This window comes from Colossoma macropomum, unplaced genomic scaffold, assembly GCF_904425465.1.
Source record: "Colossoma macropomum unplaced genomic scaffold, Colossoma_macropomum, whole genome shotgun sequence".
In the NCBI taxonomy this organism is placed as follows: domain Eukaryota; kingdom Metazoa; phylum Chordata; class Actinopteri; order Characiformes; family Serrasalmidae; genus Colossoma; species Colossoma macropomum.
The window spans coordinates 23,580,024-23,599,259 of NW_023494806.1; the positions used below are offsets into that span (position 1 = coordinate 23,580,024).

Genomic DNA, 19,236 nt, shown 5'->3' on the forward strand with positions numbered 1-19,236 from the left:
ATGGTTCTATGTAGAACCATGAACACTCAAAGAACCCTTTGCATGATTAAAGTGTTCTTTGCGTTGTAAAATGGTTCTTCAGGTTGATGGAGAACGTGCTGTAGATGGACAGTTTTTGAAAAGGGTTACATATAGCACCAAAAAGGGTTCTTCCATAATTACAAACTTGACATTATAACAAATAGAAGAACCCTTTTTGGTGCTATAAAGAACAATATACATATATTTCACCATTGCAAAGAACCATGTAAGCATGCAGATGTTTTCTTGAGTGTTATTGGGTTTATACAGAACCGTTGTCTTTACTGAAAAACCCTTCAAGAACTATTTGTTAAAGAGTGTAGGCTAATCAACTACTAGTTGACTAATTGTTCCACTAGAGGGCGTTGTGGGCAGACTCTCTCTGAGCAGTATCCATGCTCCACCTACAAACGGTCACCAGCTTCAGCTAAATGTCTCGGCTACACTGATTGGGGGATGAACATAAACACTGGCTCAAATAAAGAATATGGTGGTGCAGTAGCTAGCAGTGTAGGCCTAACTTGGCTAGCGGCACTAAAGCTGAAGCACTAAGACGTTTATTCTGAAAAACCTGAATTACACAAAATAAAAATAAATATGTCCAAAAAAACCTGACTCTAAATGTAGGTATTGTGATATAAACTGAGTCTGTTCTACAGTTTCTCATTAGGCTGAATGAATAACTGACTCTAAATGTAGGTATTGTGATATAAACCGAGTCTGTTCTACAGTTTCTCATTAGGCTGAATGAATAAATGACTCTAAATGTAGGTATTGTGATATAAACTAAGTCTGTTCTACAGTTTCTCATTAGGCTGAATGAATAACCGACTCTAAATGTAGGTATTGTGATATAAACTGAGTCTATTCTCTCTCTCTCTCTCTCTGTTCTTTATCTTTATCTCTCTCTCTCTGCAGGATTTGTGTGTATGTGCTGGGTGTGATCAGTCGGACTCGGCAGGGCAGTGAGGTTCTGAAGGTTTTGGGCTGGGACTCGGTTCGTCATGGCCGGAGGCAGCAGTGGCCCGTCGTCGAGGACGCGGAGACGCGGTTGCCGGGGGAACTGAGCTCCATCCCGAGCACGCTCAGTTTAAACTCTGAGTCTAACAGCTCTCAGAGAGAGAGCGAGAGTGAGAGTCAGCCCAGTGAGTGTACACTGTCACAGCATTAGCATAAAGGCCACGCCCACCTTAACCCCTCATGTGATGTCAACAAACCATTTGAGGTATTTAAATCATTTTAGGGTGGTTTGGAGCAGAAAACTGACGAATCAGAATTTACATCCCGCTTATTAGACATAACATAAGCCCCGCCCCTTTACACTCACTTTACTCTGGTAGAATGTACCTCATTTATAAGCCCCGCCCCCTCCCACCCACTTTACTCTGGTAGAATGTACCTCATTTATAAGCCCCACCCCCTCCCACCCACTTTACTCTGGTAGAATGTACCACATTTATAAGACCCGCCCCCTCCCACCCACTTTACTGTGGCAAAATGTACCTCATTTATAAGCCCCGCCCCCTCACACCCACTTTACTGTGGCAAAATGTACCTCATTTATAAGCCCCGCCCCCTCACACCCACTTTACTCTGGTAGAATGTACCGCATTTATAAGACCCGCCCCCTCCCACCCACTTTACTCTGGTAGAATGTACCGCATTCCTAAGCCCCACCCCCTTTCACTCACTTCATCCTGGTGGAATGTATCACATTCCTAAGCCCCCACCCCCTTTCACTCACTTCATCCTGGTGGAATGTATCACATCCTAAGCCCCACCCCCTTCCACTCACTTCATCCTGGTGGAATGTATCACATTCCTAAGCCCCACCCCCTTTCACTCACTTCATCCTGGTGGAATGTATCACATTCCTAAGCCCCACCCCCTTTCACTCACTTTACTCTGGTAAAATGTACTGCACTCATAAGCCCCGCCCCCCCCTCCACCCACTTTACTCTGATAGAATGTACCACATTCATAAGCCCCGCCCCCCTCCACCCTCTTTACTCTGGTAGGATGTGTGTTTGGGTTGAGGTAAATGAATGTAAATTTTGGGTCTTATGAAAACTTCTAGCTTCGTGCTCCAACATGTTTAGAGGGAAGCACACGTCATTTCTTTATTAGCTGATTCTGATGTTTTGGGATGTTACTAGCAGAATGATTTTAATGCTTAGATTTTCTCTCTCAAGAAAAAATCTAAATTTCTGTAATTTTTGAAAATTGAGTAAACTTAGCTATGAAGATGACTTATAAGTTAATTTAGCAATTTTAGTGCATCAGTAGTTGTGTGAAATTAAATCATTAATTGCAATTATTTATGACAATTAATCGTCAGCAGAAATGCCAGCTGACCGACAGCCCTGACCACATCATAACTTCATCTCTTACCTTTAACTGCTGCCCTCTTCAGGTTGAGTTGTGAACTCACCCTTTGGCTGGACCTCGCTTTTAAAAATGTAGACAGAAACACTGTTGGACTTTTTAATTGTGGACGTTGTCTGTTGTACCGATGTTCCTCCGTTTGTGCTCCTCGTTTCCAGGTCTGTACTTTGTGGATGATGAGAGTGACGGAGTGGAGCGCTGCGAGGACGTACCGGCCTGCGTACGCTCTAAACCGGTGAAGGACCGGAGTCCGTTCACCATCCTGTCGTCGTCTCGTCTGGTCAGAAACCGTTTCCTGAACTCCCTCCCGCTGCCCAGCATGAAGCCCCGCAGCGTGAGCGACCCTAAACATCCCTCCGGGGGGAAGAAGTCTCCCGAGGAGCTGCAGCCGGGCGCCGTCCGGAGAAACCGCACGCTGACCGAGCCCTCGAGCTACTCGCCGGACGGCGCCACGCAGGGAGAGGTGTTCTATAACGGGGGCCGATCCCCCCACAGCCCCGCCGTGAGCCTCGAAACATCGTTCGTGGGCCCAAAAATCCTCCAGGACGGCATGGGGGTGGGAGAGGGGTCCGACACGGAGGGCAGAGGTCAGTAAGCTTATGTTCATATTTTCAGGGTCAATATGATTTTCAGTTCAGACGTTAGGATTCAGTTTTCAGCACATATGTGACAAATATTTTATGCATCCAAAAAAAAGCTTAATCATTTGAGCCGGGTGTGTACATAACACAAGCCCCGCCCCCTCCCACCCACTTTACCCTTGTAGGATGCGCCACATTAATAAGCACCTCCGTCAGCCCCAACGACTTTACTCTGATAGGATGTACCATATTCATAAGCCCCGCCCCTCTCCTCGACCACTTTACTCTAGTAGGATGTGTCAGATTTATAAGCCCCGCCTCCTCCTCGACCACTTTACTCTAGTAAGGTGCATCATCTTAATAAGCCCCGCCTCCTTCTCACCCACTTTACTCTGAAAGGATGTATCAGGTTTAGAAGCCCCACCCCAATCGCCGACTTTACTCTGATAAGATGCACCAGTATTAGAAGCCCCGCCCCTCACTGTCCACTTTACTCTGATAGAATGCACCGGATTTGGAAGCCCCACCCCTTCATCGCCGACTTTACTCTGATAGGATGCACCAGATTTAGAAGCCCCGCCCTTCTCTGTCCGCTTTACTCTGATAGGATGCATCAGATTAAGTTTAAGTCAGATTAAGATTAAGTCCTGCCGCTGCCTGCCTGCTTTTCTCTGGTTTGATGCAGCAGGTCTAGAAGCCCCGCCCCCTCCCCCTCACCTTGCTTCACTTTACCTGCCAGTTTTGATCGTTACTGTTGGTTTCAGTGAAAGGCAGTGAATGAGAGATGCTGTGAGGACAGTGAGGTCGAACTGGCTGTTCAGCTTTACGTACTGAGAAACACTGTAATAAAATGAAAATGTGTCAGTTTCACATTCTGAACTGCAGCTTTCTGTTTACTTTCACTTTCACTCTCACAGTCTCACTGTTCATCCACACTTTACTGACAGCATTACTAACAAGTGGAAGTCCCTCAGTCACCACGCTGCCATGGAAACACTCACATCCTGCTCAGAAACAGCTCCGAACAGAACGATGTGTTTGTGTCTCAGCTTTGCAGAACTGTGTGAAAGGTCAGCGTAAAGCGGTCACCCTGGACAAGGGGTTGGAGCTGGAGGTCAAAGGTCAGCGCGAGAGGAGGGTCTGTGAAGGGCCGTCCTCCGGGCTGCCGGGGGGAGCCTTAAAGAGCCGCAGCCAGAGCTTCAACACGGACACCACGACCAGCGGCATCAGCTCCATGAGCTCCTCGCCCTCCCGGGAGACCGCATCCGCCGTCACCATGGATACGGACTGCGGCAGCATCAGCACCGTGGTCAGCGCCAACACGGTGAAGACCGATACGGTGAGGATCATGAGTGTTTCACAGAGGAACTCTGTCTGTCTTCTGTCTCCCAGTTCAGCGTAAATAACGCTGAATGGGCATGTTTGGTTATCACCTTTCAGGACGGGTCATTCTGCACATATTTTTTAATCTGAGGTTATTTTTTATTGCTATTTTACTTTTTATTTTTTATTTAGTTTACGTTTCTGTTAGCATTGTTGTTACTGTTACCAGTATTATTGCTATTGTTATTACTACTGTTTATTCTATACTACTGCTTTATTTATTTTCAGATGTAGAAATAAAGAAGATCTATATTTACAGTGCGTTGTAATTGTAGTGTATTATGTCAACTGTCCCAGGTCTCTCTGAGTTCATGCGTTTTCAGAGCTAATCAGCTGGAGTGTTTGTTGTTAGTCATGCTGGCTTTAGCATCTTAACTGTATAGCAGATTTATATGAGTAATTAAAAATAAACCTGAATGATTTTTGATAACGTTTTCCACTTTTAGTGACCAGTGTGTATAATGTACATAATAGTTTACAAAATATAATATTTTAGACTTGTATCTCATTACTATAACAGACTGACAGCCATTGAGGGAAAGGGAAACAGATTCAATAGTTAAAAGTAATACTAAATTTTTAAAATTAGTGTTGAGTAACATGTGTGTCCAGCGCAGTAGTGAGAGTCACCTACTGACCTACTAAGTTATATGATTACATTCTTATCTGGTGTATTTGTGGACATGGTTTGAGGCTGTTTTGTGAGAACAGCTCATCACGTTCATCAAATAAACTTCATATTGGCTGATGCAGTAAGAGAACGGCCCTGGGTGGAGTGGGGGATTCTCCCCGAGGCGAAGTGCTGAGGGTGAGTGGATGAGGGCAGTTAAAACCAGTGCTGAGAGGTTTGGGCAGAGTTACTATCACAGCACTAATCTCTCTCTCTCTCTCTCTCTCTCTCTCTCTCTCTCTCTCTCTCTCTCTCTCTCTCTCTCTCTCTCTCTCTCTGTCTCAGAGTGCGAGTGTGTCCCTGGTTCCTCCCGGTTCTGCCCACACTCTGCCCCGCCGGGCGGCGTCCCTGCGCTCCTCCTCCACGGTGAAGAGTCTGGTGGACTACAGCAGCTTCAGCCCGCGGGACGCCCTGGGTTACGCCACGCTGAGGAGGCTGCAGCAGCAGAGGATCCACCCCTCGCTCTCCCACAGCGAGGTGCTGGCCTCGCCCGCCAAAGACGTGCTGTTCACCGACGCCATCACCATGAAGACACGCAGCCTGGACCTGCGGCTCCACGCTCCACGCAGGTACGCGCTCACTTTAACCAGAACCTGCTCAGAACCTTCCTCATACGAGCTGGGCCTGGATATCTGAAGCAGCCTGGTATCTTCTAGTTAAAAGTCATGGTTATCAGCCTGATTTCGGCCTGATTTCCCGACGTATTTACAAGCTGTTTAACAGTAAATTAGTTTCTCTGAAATCAGAGCCGTCGACAGTCTGAGCTTCTTAAAGAAAACTGTGTGTAGTTCCGTATTTTAAGCACGTTGTTCTGTTGAATTCGGGCTGAGCTGGGATTTGAGAAGGTGTTGTTTGTCTGGTTCTTCAGCCACTCAATAAAGAGGCACAGGTACTTCGGGCCGATCCATCGCAGGGTGTCCAGAACCCTCCAAACGCGGTGCGTGGGTAGTAGAACTTTACAGAACGCCCCAGTAGAGCTGAGGTCCTCTCCCTCCTGTTAATCTCCTGTGTTGATTAGACCTTTGTAGATCAGCCTTTGCTTGGGTAGATCAGACTTGCCCTGGATAGATCCTCTTAGATTTCACAGAATGACCCGCTGTAAATAAGAATAATGAACTATCGAAAGAATTTTTCCTTTTTAGATCCTGGATAGAGCACACTTGTTCTGAGTACGTCAGACTTGTCCTTGGTAGATTATATGTAGTCTGGATAAATCCTGAGTAGATCAGACTTGTTCTGGACAGATTCTGGTAGATCAGACTTGTTTTGGATAGATCCTGAATAGATCAGAATTTTCTGAGTAGATCAGACTTTTTCTGTATAGCTCGTAGGTAGATCAGACTTGTCTTAGGTAGATCAGACTTGATTAGATCCTAATTAGATCAGATGTCTTCTGGATAGGTCCTGAGCAGATCAGACTTGTTCTTGATAGATCCTGGGTGGATCAGACTTGTCCTAGGTAGATCAGACTTGTCTTAGGTAGATCAGACTTGATTAGATCCTAAATAGATCAGATGTTTTCTGGATAGGTCCTGAGTAGATCAGACTTGTTCTTGATAGATCCTGGGTAGATCAGACTTGTCCTAGGTAGATCAGATTTAGTCTTGATTAGATTCTGAGTAGATCAGACTTGTTCTGGATAGATCCTGGGTAGATCAGAATTGTTCTGGATAACTCCTGAATTGTATCAGGCTTGTTGTAATTAGATCTTGGCTAGATCATACTTGTTCTAGAACAAGTGAATAGATAAGACCAGTTCTGGATAGATCCTGGGTAGATCAGACTTGCCCTGGGTAAATCCTGGGTAGATCAGTATTGTTTTGGATAGATCCTGAGTAGATCAGACTTGTTGTAATTAAATCTTGGCTAGATCAGACTTGTTATAATTAGATCCTGGGTAGATCAGGCTTGTCCTGGGTAAATCCTGGGTAGATCAGACTTGTTTTGGATAGATCCTGGGTAGATCAGACATGTCCTGGGTAAATCCTGGGTAGATCAGACTTGTCCTAGATTAAAGCTGGAGCAGCTGGCAGTGCTGGTGAGGTTTCTGTTCCTGGACTGTTAGTGACGGAGCTGGTTCTCCTGCAGGTTCCTGAAGGCCCTGAGCTTCGTGTCTCTGGATAAGGACGACCTCCTGAGCCCCATAAACCACTCCACACTGCAGCGCTCCGCCTCCCTGCGCTCCATGGTCTCTAGCGCCACCTACTGCAGTAATGAGGATTACATCGGCCTCGCCCTGCCCACGGACATCACCGACCTCTTCCACGTAATTCTCCTTACTGCCGTTTACAGAACTGAGGATGATGTTGACGGCAGCAGTGTTTTAAAAAAGAACGAACGTGTGTTTTACAGGTTGATGAAACCTCATACTTACAGAAGAGAACGAGCCCACCAGCTATAGAGAAGTCGGTGTTCTTCGGAGACTCTGAAAGTGAGGCTTCAAAACTACTAATGCTATTTTGAACGTGTTCTATGATATTCTTTATATACAGCGCTAAAAAACGGAGTCTCTGAATATTATTGTGTTGTTTCCACACTTAAGATGTCATTTATTCATTAATTTCAATGAGAAAAGTTATAACAACCAGCAAAGTCAACAGAAACTCAGAATGTTCTCTGTACTAAACTGAAAACTGGAGTAAGGTGAGTAAAAGTGAAACAGGAAGAAAAACGAATCTAATGAACGTCTTCTAGTTTACTGTGCAGTTTGACTCAGTTTGACTTATAACTGCGATGATGTACTTCTGAATGCAGTAAAAAGAATGAATTAAATAAACGAAACAGTATTTTTGAGCACTGCATCTTAAGTGTAAATTATTACGTAATCTGTGCGCGCAGGATTGATGGACAGCTGTCGAGCCGCTTTGAAGCAGCGGGTCAGTATTACAGAGCTGTTGAGCGGCAGTCGATCGGAGCAGCGCCACCTGCTGGGCGGAGAGGAGAGTACGGGACTGAAGGAGCACACAGATCAAAACTGTCTGTACTGCAGTGGCCTCGCTGCCCTGGGGGAGCACACACACACTCCTCTCAACAACACACACTTACGCACTGGTGAGTACACACAGTCAGTAAGCAGGCTGTATGAGAGCAGTTAAAAACGTCTCTTGCGCCCTCTAGAGGCTTCCTGCAGTACAGTTTTTAACCTCACCCACAACCATTTGAGCCCAACAATTTAGATTAAACATCCTGTCAGCAGTTGTGTTTTATCAATTCTGCAGGTTTCCTTTATGTAAATATCTCCTCCAGTGTTGATTTACGATGATGATTAGAGCAGCCAGTACTGATGCTTTAACGTCAGACACATCCTTAATGCCAATCAGGGCTTCCTTAATCAACTCCACTATTTCGAGCTCACACAGACGCACCTGAATAAATCACTGACCACACCGTCTCCTGATTTGTGTGTGTGTGAAATTTATAGTCTGGTTTTCCAGTTATGGAAAACACCTGGAAAATAAGAAACTAGTCAAATGTCCTAGAAATACTAATGAAGTCTTAGAAAAGTGTACACAGCGTGAATAAACAGCACGAAAAGATTTTCAGTTGATGTGTTGTTTTTTTTTCCCGCTGCACATCGAGTTTCGATCGAGTGTTACGCCTCAAAACCTTTGACATTTGTCTAAAAGCTCTGATTGCTGAGACAGTGAGTGTGTTTACAGTCACTTAATCTGATAACTGCAGAAAATCAGATTTTGTCAGCAATCTGATCAAAGCGTTTACATGCACTTGAGTAATCAGATAACGGGGAAACTCCGGGTCTACATGAGTCAGACAGTAATCAGATTTCTGCTTTGTAACCAGCCAATAAACTCACAGAAGACGACGTGACATAAACGTAACGTAAAACTCAAACTTCACGAGTGGCTTTTTTTTAAACTTGAGTCACTTTACCTGATATGAATATGAACATCATCATCTAGAAGATGAAGAATCTTTAAATCCTTCATTTCATCGAGCAAGTATTTGGTTTCAGAGTCACTCCAAAAGTGTTTCGCTGCATCTCGCAGTGATGCTGCTCGCTTATTTCCGGTACCGCAGTCTGTTTTCACACATGCTCAGACTGGGAAATCCGAAAGAAATCAGAGTAAGAGTTTACAGCACCGAGAAATCCGATTACAGAGCTACAATCCAACCTCTCCGATCTAAGAAATCAAAGTGTGCTGTTTACACAACCGCTTGAATAATCAGATAATAGCAGAAATCAGATGATGATCGGATTATTTAGTGCATGCAAACGCACTCACTGGTCCGTCAAGCTTGGCAGTAGGGCTGGGTAATTTGACAAGGTGCGTCAGTATCGCAGTAAATTACATACTCAGTGTTAAATGATATTAAATGTATTTAAAATGACTCAAGTATGAATCTTTTCCTCTCCTGTTTAGACCTGACTGATGGATTCTCCTCCCACTGGCAGCCCAAACCTTCTCATACTCACCTGGAGGTGGTGGCTCAGTCCAAGTTCTCCGGGGTTTCTGGGTGCAGCGATGCAGCTGTGAGCCAGGGTTCCTCCAGCAGCACCCCCAGCACCGAGATACTACTGGGTCAGTATAATAAAACAGTGCTGAAAACGGATACAGACGGGTGCTTTAAAACACACTACTCACATTTTTAAAAAATATTCACCATAGGGAAATAAGGGTTAGCATTCCTGTATTGTTAATCCGTACCTGATGGGCTAATTCAGTGATATGTTTAGTGTTTGAGGCATGTGTGATTTAAATACTGCTCTTTTTTTCCTTTGAGTGATTGATTTGCTTATTGATTTGGGATTTATGATGCTCAGGTCAGTGTAAAGTTCAAAGTTTATAACTACAGCAGGGGTTATTTTTGCAGCTGTGGGCACTTTTGGCTGTCCAAGTAACATTTAAGGAGCAGAACGAAACTGCATTTATATTCATTTTAAGCTGAATTGGAGATGCAAATTTTGGTGAATTCCTTCAGCAACTGACTGTTGTTAGTTGGAAAGTAATTTTTAACCAGCAAGCCAAAAATCAAGGATGCAGCCAATCAAAATCAGTTATTAAATGTCTGGTTGTGGTTCTGAAATCTGATTGGCTGAGTCACATTCGAAACCTGATACCTGATATGCTCAGCTCTACACTCAATTCTGTGTTTCTGCACCAAGATAATAAGCAGCACTCATTAAATGGAGCCTGAACGTAGTTCTGATAGACGGAATCAGGCTTCAGTGTATTAATCAAACCCTGTATGAGAACCCGGTTCTGTTTAAACCCAAGAGACTGACCGCTCTAATATAATGATATATCTCAAACGGCTCCCCTGCTCCCTACGTAGTGCACTATGTGCTACGCTGTATATGCCAGGGGTGCCCAGTCCTGGTCCTGGAGAACTGCCACCCCATAGAGTTTAGCTCCTACCCTAAACTAGCACACCTGAACCAGGTAAAAAAGGCCTTCAGAGGCATCTGAATATTAGAGCCAGGTGTGTTGGACCTGGACTGTCCAGGGTGGTAGATCTCCAGGACGATGATTGAGCACCTCTGGTATATGCAGAGTGGAGTTGTGCGCACATAACGGAAGCTAAAAAGGCTCGACATGTTGTGCAGTGTTTGGGTTTAAGGAGCTGTTATTATAAAATCTATAGTGCACTGCATAGGGAGAGGGAGCCATTTGAGATTCAGCCCATGTAACGGGCCTTGTGTTTGACACATGGGGCTTACAGGGTACCTAGTACAGTGTGAATCATCTCCACCCCTAACAGAGTACATATGTGATGGTGTGTGTGTGTGATGGTGTGTGTGATGGTGTGTGTGTGTGTGTGTGTAGGTGGTAAAGTGATCTCGGAGGATGGTACTGCCTGCCGAGTGCTGCTGAGGAAGGAGATTCTGCGTCTGGTCATCAACCTGAGCTCGTCCGTTGGTACTAAAGGAAACGAAACCGGCCTGCTAACGTAAGACCATCACACTGAGAATGTCTGTCTGTGTCAGCCAGAAATTACCCACAATCCCCTTTCTTCAGCTCCTTTAAAGACCATCCTACTCAAAGACCTGCTGTTTGAAAAGTGATGCCTTTGGCTTATTATGGTTATATAGATGGGTTTTTCTGGCACGTTAGTTAACAGACTTTAGTTAGTCCTGTGCCAGAAATATGGGTCAAGCCCGAAACACAATGGCCTGTACTGAGTCCAGATTTAAACCCTGTAGTGAGTATTTGGTCTCACATTAAACTCAAACCAGCTCAGCGGTGCTTTTCAGCTGTTTGAAGCCGTCAGTGCTGAGTGGATCAGTACTGACTCTTCTCTCTGTAAAAGACTGTCTGAACATTTACACACTGAACTACAACACTTAAAGACATCAGAGGGAAAACGTACCTTTATTTTTCTGATTTGGTTTTAAGGCCGTTAAAATTTGAGTACCGAGTTCTAAAATAAAACAATAAAATCAAAAAGTGTTCTTGAAAGTCTTGGAAAAAGTTTCTCTAATCCTTTTAATTTCATAAAGTCTGTACACGGGTACTGTAGCAGGATGGTGACCTCTCTCATGTTCTACACTCTTAAAAGACGGTTCTTTAGTAGAGAAAATGGTTCTGTATAGAACCATGAACACTCAAAGAACCATTTGCATGATTAATGGGTCCTTGGCATCATGAAAACGTCCCTCAGACTGATGGAGAATGTGCTGTAGATGGTCCCGTGTAGAACCTTTTTGAAAAGGGTTCTATATAGCACCATAAAGGACTTCTATTGTTATGATGTCAAGCTTGTAACAACTTCTAGAACTTTGATTGCTGTATAGAACCCTTTTAAAAAGGTTCTATATAGGACCATCTACAGCATATTGTGAAGAACCATTTCATGATGCAAAGAACCATTTAATTATGCAAAGGGTTCTTGGAGTGTTCATGGTTCTATATGGAACCATTTTCTTTACTAAAGAACCCTTGAAGAGAGAGTAGCCTTACGTTGATGGCACACACTTCTCTGTCTTTGCGAGCCGTTACTGATTTAAAATCATCTTATTACTCTTTAGGTTCCTTTCGCTTCACTGTAGATATTCATGACTGGAGAACATAACCTCTGATCCTGGGGTTCTTTGTTTTTTGTGGTACTGGATAAGTAATTTGTAGGTGTCTACAGACTAGTGGACAGACAGTGTGTGGGTTAGGTCTTCTGGCTGCAGCTGTTAGTGTATGTGCTGTGTTTTGTACGGTGGTTAATCTGACCGGTGTATTTGTTGTTTGTTTGTTTGTTTGTTTGTTTGTGTTCCAGGATAAAGGAGAAGTTCCCGTGTGCGTTTGACGACGCGTGTCTGTACTCGGAGGTGTCGTTCCTGCTGTCTAGCTGCAGGTTCCGCCTGGCGTCCCGCCGCTTCATCCAGGAGCTCTTCCAGGACGTGCAGTTCAGTCCGGTGCGCTTGCTGGGGCTCAGTTACAGAGTTATGATATCACAGATCAGTGTTGATCATTATTGACGACTATTATCTGCACCTGAACAATATCAGCACCTGAGTAATCTTCTGATCCCTGAAGAACAAAAGCGTTTTTTAATGTCACTCTTACTCTGAAATTGTACTACAGTGTGATTTTGCACACTCTGAACTGTGTTTTGTGTTTTGAGTGTGTGATAGTATATCACCTCAGACTTCCACCGTGGTGCTCCGTAACACTTCTCTACTGTAACATAGTCTGATGTGATCTAATGTAATCTAATGTGAGGTAATCTTATGTAAAGTGAGATATTCTAATATAATCTGCTGTAAAGTTGAATGTAGTCTAGTGTAATCTGAAATAATCTAATCTAGTGTAATATAAGGCAAACTAATGTAATGTGAGGTAATGTAATGTTATGTAGTGTAATTTTAAATAATCTAAGGTAATGTAGTGTTGAATAATCTTAAGTAGTCTAATGTAATGTGGGGTAATTTTTCTTTATCTAACGGAATGTAGTGTAATCTAAGGTAATGTAGAGTAATCTAAGATAATCTACAGTAATGTTAATGTAATCTAAGGTAACCTAATGTAATGTAGTGTAACCTAAATGAATGTAGAGTAATCTAAGATAATCGACGATAACGTTAGTGTAATCTAAAATAATCTAAGGTAATGTTACGTATAAGCTAAGGTCATCTAAGGTAATGTTAGTGTAATCTAAGGTAATGTAGTGTAATCTAAATGTAATCTGAGGTATTGTAGTTTAATCTGTAATCTAAGGTAACTTAAATTAATGTAGTTTAATCTAAAGTAATCTAAGGTAATGTAGTGTAATCTAAGGTATTGTAGTGTAATCTAAGGTAGTATAAGGTAGTGTAGAGTAATCTAAGGTAATGTAGTGTAATCTAAGGTATTGTAGTGTAATCTAAGGTAGTATAAGGTAGTGTAGAGTAATCTAAGGTAATGTAGAGTAATCTGAGGTACTATAGTGTAATCTAAGGTAATATAAGGTAGTGTAGAGTAATCTGAGGTACTATAGTGTAATCTAAGGTAATGTAGAGTAATCTGAGGTACTATAGTGTATCTAAGGTAATATAAGGTAGTGTAGAGTAATCTAAGGTAATGTAGTGTAATCTGAGGTACTATAGTGTAATCTAAGGTACTGTAGAATAATCTAAGGTATTGTAGTGTAATCTGAGGTACTATAGTGTAAGGTAGTGTAGTGTAATCTAAGGTAATGTAGTGTAATCTGAGGTACTATAGTGTAATCTGAGGTACTGTAATCTACTGTAATCTGATGTTAATATCACTCTTCGTTTGATTCCTCTGCAGCTGTTTGATCAGGCCGAAGCTGTCCTATCCAAACCGGTCAGCTCTGTCTGAGAGGAACCTCCCGCTGAGTCCTGAGAGAGTTTCTACCACCTCCTCTTTTCCTCCACTCTTCTCCATCCCTCCTTCCCTCTGTCCAGCCTTCTGCTCCTCCCTTCGTTAGATGAAGGACGACGCCAGTAGAGGAGGCGTTGGGTCCTGTGTCCAAGCTGGAGAGAAAGAAAGGTAAGGAGGGTGGAAATGCCCCTCGCTTTAAAGGACCACCTCGGAACAGACAGCTACAGCGCCACCTTCTGGACACGCACTGAAGTTCTGGAGGAGACGCAGAGTACCAAATCATGTGGAGCTGAGAGAACCTCAGTAGAACATTTGAAGCTAAGACTGATGGAGATCTCTCTCCGGTTCTAACGCAGGACATCTTTAAGGGTGATTTGTCTGCCCGAGGGCCGCACTGCGCTGGGAGACGGGTCACTCCTGCTCGTATCAGCTCCACTCTCAGCGCTGAAACACTACAACAGAAGAGACTCGGCTCCCGGCTGAGTTCAGGACTTCCACACAGTGATCAAAGGACTGACACGACCGTCAGGAAAGCGATCATGTTTAAATTATTTATTTTTCCTCCTTCTGTGAGTTTTTCAATCCAGACAATCAGGTGTGGGTGTTTTATTGCACAGACAGTCCTCATCACCGTAGAGTCACTGCATGTAGATACAGAAGAAAAAGCTCTTTATTCACAACAGACATTTCTATTATATACACTACAGGCCAAAGACGCGGAAACGTTGTTAATATTAATAATATTTATAAATATAATTAGTATTTTACAATAAAAGGGCCCATATAATGGAGAACCGAAACTTTTCTTTTCTTAAGAGTTATGATGTAGGATTTAAACTTTAAGCCCCACCCACTCATCTTACAACAGTGTAGCCCCGCCCATTCAGCCTACAGCAGTTTAGCCTTAGTCTTAAAGGTGACAGAAGCAGCCTGTTTAACTGTGAGGGACGAAGAGAGGCTGGAAATGATCGTATAGAAATGAACAATGTTTTTGGTACAAAGATCCACAAACGTTCTAAGTGGAACTCAGGGAGAACAAATCCAGTACGACCGGAACGCAGGATATGGGCTCTTTAATCTGCTCTCCAGTAGCAGAACATGCTTATCAGCCAGAGGAGTTCCAGAACCTTCCACAGGCCGTTCTCTCCACTCCAGTGTGTTCTTTATGGTTAATAAGCCTGGTTCCCACCGTTTGGCCTGTAGTGTAGTTACTGCTGCCCCCCCCCGGCATGCTGTCTGAGGATATTTGCACATGTGCAGTGTGAGTGAGTAGCAGTAGAGCCGACTGTAGATTACAATAGTTTTATAGACGTTTAACTAAAAGCTTTTCCCAAAACCTCTGACTGAGCTGCTGCTGCTGCTGCTGTGGTTTAGCTTTATTATACTCCCTGCCTGCCAGAAGTATTAGGACACCTCGCTTTCCAGAATGCCTCCAACACCAGTCTTAGTCCGTCTGCAGTCAGATTTAGTTCCGTTATTTTGGTACGATTCAGAGAGTAAATATTCAGAGGGCGAGAACAGAGTCGGCAGAGTTTTACTCTAGACAGACAGCAGGTTAATGAGGTAAGTAAGGTGAGGCGGGTCAGAGCGCTCGCTCTGCTGATACACCTGAAGCACATCACAGCATCATTACACACACCTCACTGCACATGCAGCTCTTCATTACATTAGTGTTAAATAAATAGGACACGATCAAAATTGAACATTTTTAAATGCCTGTCTGGCGCATTAAGGAGTAAATAATGCTGTTCGTTTGCTGTTTTTAACTCACAGTTACAGGTAGTAAAAGATAATAATTAGTTTAAATTAATTATTTTTTTAATTAAAATGAGAAAATTTGGCTGTAAAGAAATCAGAGTTGGGCTGTGAGTTAATGATCACTGCATCTGTAATAAATACACAGTTAAAGAAATTCAACACCTCAGCGCCGTATTGACCATTTTTGTTTTATGTTTTGTTGTTTTTGTGCTTTTCCGTTTGAAAATTCGGCTTTGTTTGGCCAAAGATTGAATATGTGGTAACATTCCAGAGTCGGAATCAACCCATAGTGATACGTTTTACACCCCTGATTAACGTTTTTAGCTGCCTTTTACGAAAGCTGCCAAAGCTGCCATAGTCCTACGTAAAGAATAAAGCCAAAGGCCACTTGCTGTGATGTCAGCTCACAAACCTCTCATGTGTTTAAACCACTGTTGGGTGAAGATGAAGAAGCTGAGTGTTGAATATAAACATGAAACATAAACACCGAGCTGCTTTACGGTGAACTGAACCTGCGCAGGGAGGTTTTTCTCATCTGACTGTAAAATAAACTCTTAAATAAACATTTACTGAGGAGGCGAGGTGCCCTGACTCCTGACAGGCAGTGTGTTTGTGTATGTTTGGTTTAGATCAGATGTTAAATGAATTTAAACTGAGCTGATCTGAGGTGAGTGCGGTGTGACTGCGGTGGTCGGACGCTAACAGAGCGAGCGCCGTTTCGCTATCAGGGCCGGGACGATTACCCGATTTAATGAGATACTGTGATATAAAATCCAGCGATAATCATACCAGGTTTAATAATTCCAATCAGGAGGATCAGTGTCCTTTCAAAAAGAGCTGGTGGACGTGTTTACAGTCACAATCTGAGCAGTAAGCAGTGACGGTGCTGGAGATCAGCTCGCATTCATTTACACTGTAGATGATTGAGCTGTTAAAGATGTACAGCAGGTTTAAAGGGCTCATATCCTGGGCTAATACAGTTTAGCTCCACCATTCAGCTACAGCAGTTTAGCTCCACCATTCAGCTACAGCAGTTTAGCTCCACCATTCAGCTACAGCAGTTTAGCTCCACCATTCAGCTACAGCAGTTTAGCTCCACCATTCAGCTACAGCAGTTTAGCTCCACCATTCAGCTACAGCAGTTTAGCTCCACCATTCAGTCTACAGCAGTTTATCTCCACCATTCAGTCTACAGCAGTTTAGCTCCACCATTCAGCTACAGCAGTTTAGCTCCACCATTCAGTCTACAGCAGTTTAGCTCCACCATTCAGCTACAGCAGTTTAGCTCCACCATTCAGTCTACAGCAGTTTAGCTCCACCATTCAGCTACAGCAGTTTAGCTCCACCATTCAGTCTACAGCAGTTTAGCTCCACCCATTCAGTCTACAGCAGTTTAGCTCCACCATTCAGTCTACAGCAGTTTAGCTCCACCATTCAGTCTACAGCAGTTTAGCTCCACCATTCAGTCTACAGCAGTTTAGCTCCACCCATTCAGTCTACAGCAGTTTAGCTCCACCCATTCAGCTACAGCAGTTTAGCTCCACCCATTCAATCTACAGCATGATGACTCATAAAGCCACACAGGTGTTGTGAGTGGGCCTCGCTCAGTAGAGCTGTAGGATATGGGCTCTTTAATGAAAGTGGTACAGATAAGAACACAGTCATATTGATCATTCTGGCGTTCAATAATGTGATTTTTCATATGGTTCCATCTCCGGAACCTGCTCTCCCTTCTCTGCTCTCAGCAGCAGGTGAGCTGACTGAAGTGCTCCAGCAGGGGGCACCACAGTCTCTGAGCTCATCATAAGCCTGCACTGGAGCGTTTAGGCAGCGCAGGCGGAGAAATGATGAGATAAGGTTTATTTTCTGAGAGCTGCGTTTTCTCTGCTTCTTTTCTGTTTCGCACTGTTTCCGCTGCCTGGTCTTCATTTCCTGTGTTCAGCTTCCTCTGCTGCTCTGACACCGACGGCATTCAGCCGCCTCTGCTCCAGCGCCGCTGCTCAGCGCGTGATTTGATTGGAGGATTATTTTTGTAAGATGTAAGCTGTGCAGAGCTGACCTGTTCTGTGTTCTGAATTTGTATGAAAGCAGTGAGAAAAACAGAGATATTTATATTTTTCCTAAAAATCTTATTGATGAGAGGCTGTAATTTAATGGAGTTCGTCTGAATGGTAGTTTCTGTTGTACAGTGTGCTTTGGGACGCAGTGAGAAACGTACAATCTTATCAAAGGGAGTATTATTATTGTTATTATTATTATTATTATTATTATTATTAAAGAAGTGAAACATTCACCCTGAGGCTTTGTTTGTGTTCTGTGTTCTACAGGTACTGTCCCTTTAACACTAATGTACAGTATATGGCCAAAATGGTCAGGTGTCCACATACTTTTGGCCACATAGTGTTTGTAAATGAGCTAGGAAAGCAGTCCAAACTGAAACAGGGTTTAGCCCCGCCCATTCAGACTACTTATAATTTCAGCAAGAATGAGCGGGGCTAAACTGCTGTAGGCTGAATGGGTGGAGCTAAACTGCTGTAGGCTGAATGGGTGGGGCTAAACTGCTGTAGCTGAATGGGTGGGGCTAAACTGCTGTAGGCTGAATGCGTGGAGCTAACCTGGCTGAATGGGTGGAGCTAAAGTTTCCATATATAGGCTGGACAGTAAATGGTACATTTTGAAAGTATCCGTGTTTAAAAATGTATGAAATAATAATAATAATCAGACTTTCATAATACGGGCCTTTTAATGTGCATTTGAGCTTTAAAGACTGACATTGAACAAAGCAAAGGTAACAGAGGGATGAATTTCAGTGCAGTTTTATACAAAATGTATGACTATAAGCAAGAAAAAACAAAAAAAGGAAAAATAATAAAAGCTGTTTATAAATCATGAAGTATGTGCTGAGATCTGATGCTCCTCTCAGCGCTCTGGTTGTTCTGCTTTTCTCTCGGCGCTCGTCTCTCTGCGGAAACACTGAGTCACCGTCAGGTGGAAGTGAGAGAGGCTGTGAGATGAGATATGAAGGATGCTGCGGCTGATAAGAGGAGAGAGTTAGCAAGTCATCATTTCACAACCGCAGTTTTCCCCTCAGCATCTCCACGAGGGGCTCAGAGCGCAAACACACACTCACACACTCCATTCCTCACGTCACTGTGGGGGTTTCAGAACCGCCTCAAGTCTAAAGGACACAGGAGGTCCCACACTCACTCATACTGGAGGAACACGACTGCAGACTCTTAACACACCATAAGACCTCGACTGTCTCATTTAAAAAGCCTCTATAATGTTCATATGATCCACACAGTCACTCTGACAGACTGTAATACACTACAGGAAGTGTAGGGGGCGATATGGCTTCTACTGTTTCGTTTAAAAAGCTCTATAATGTTCATATGATCCACACAGTCACTCTGACAGACTGTAATACACTACAGGAAGTGTAGGGGGCGATATGGCTTCTACTGTTTCATTTATAAAGCCTCTATAATGTTCATATGATCCACACAGTCACTCTGACAGACTGTAATACACTACAGGAAGTGTAGGGGGCGATATGGCTTCTACCGTTTCATTTAAAAAGCTCTATAATGTTCATATGATCCACACAGTCACTCTGACAGACTGTAATACACTACAGGAAGTGTAGGGGGCGATATGGCTTCTA

The 19,236-nt window shown here is 43.5% G+C and overlaps 1 protein-coding gene across 1 annotated transcript in view; it reads left to right on the plus strand.

Annotated features, from left to right (window-relative positions):
- The window catches only part of rictora (RPTOR independent companion of MTOR, complex 2 a), a 42,645-nt gene extending 26,746 nt beyond the window's left edge, over positions 1 to 15,899 (plus strand). Inside the window, exons 30-40 of the mRNA XM_036598085.1 lie at positions 940 to 1,166; positions 2,565 to 2,993; positions 4,037 to 4,326; positions 5,326 to 5,609; positions 7,129 to 7,306; positions 7,393 to 7,471; positions 7,879 to 8,091; positions 9,423 to 9,581; positions 10,827 to 10,950; positions 12,268 to 12,406; positions 13,761 to 15,899. Coding sequence (XP_036453978.1) covers positions 940 to 1,166; positions 2,565 to 2,993; positions 4,037 to 4,326; positions 5,326 to 5,609; positions 7,129 to 7,306; positions 7,393 to 7,471; positions 7,879 to 8,091; positions 9,423 to 9,581; positions 10,827 to 10,950; positions 12,268 to 12,406; positions 13,761 to 13,811 — 2,173 coding nt within the window. The 3' untranslated portion in view covers positions 13,812 to 15,899. The remainder of the gene's footprint in view (positions 1 to 939; positions 1,167 to 2,564; positions 2,994 to 4,036; positions 4,327 to 5,325; positions 5,610 to 7,128; positions 7,307 to 7,392; positions 7,472 to 7,878; positions 8,092 to 9,422; positions 9,582 to 10,826; positions 10,951 to 12,267; positions 12,407 to 13,760) is intronic.
- Positions 15,900 to 19,236: the final 3,337 nt, after the last annotated feature.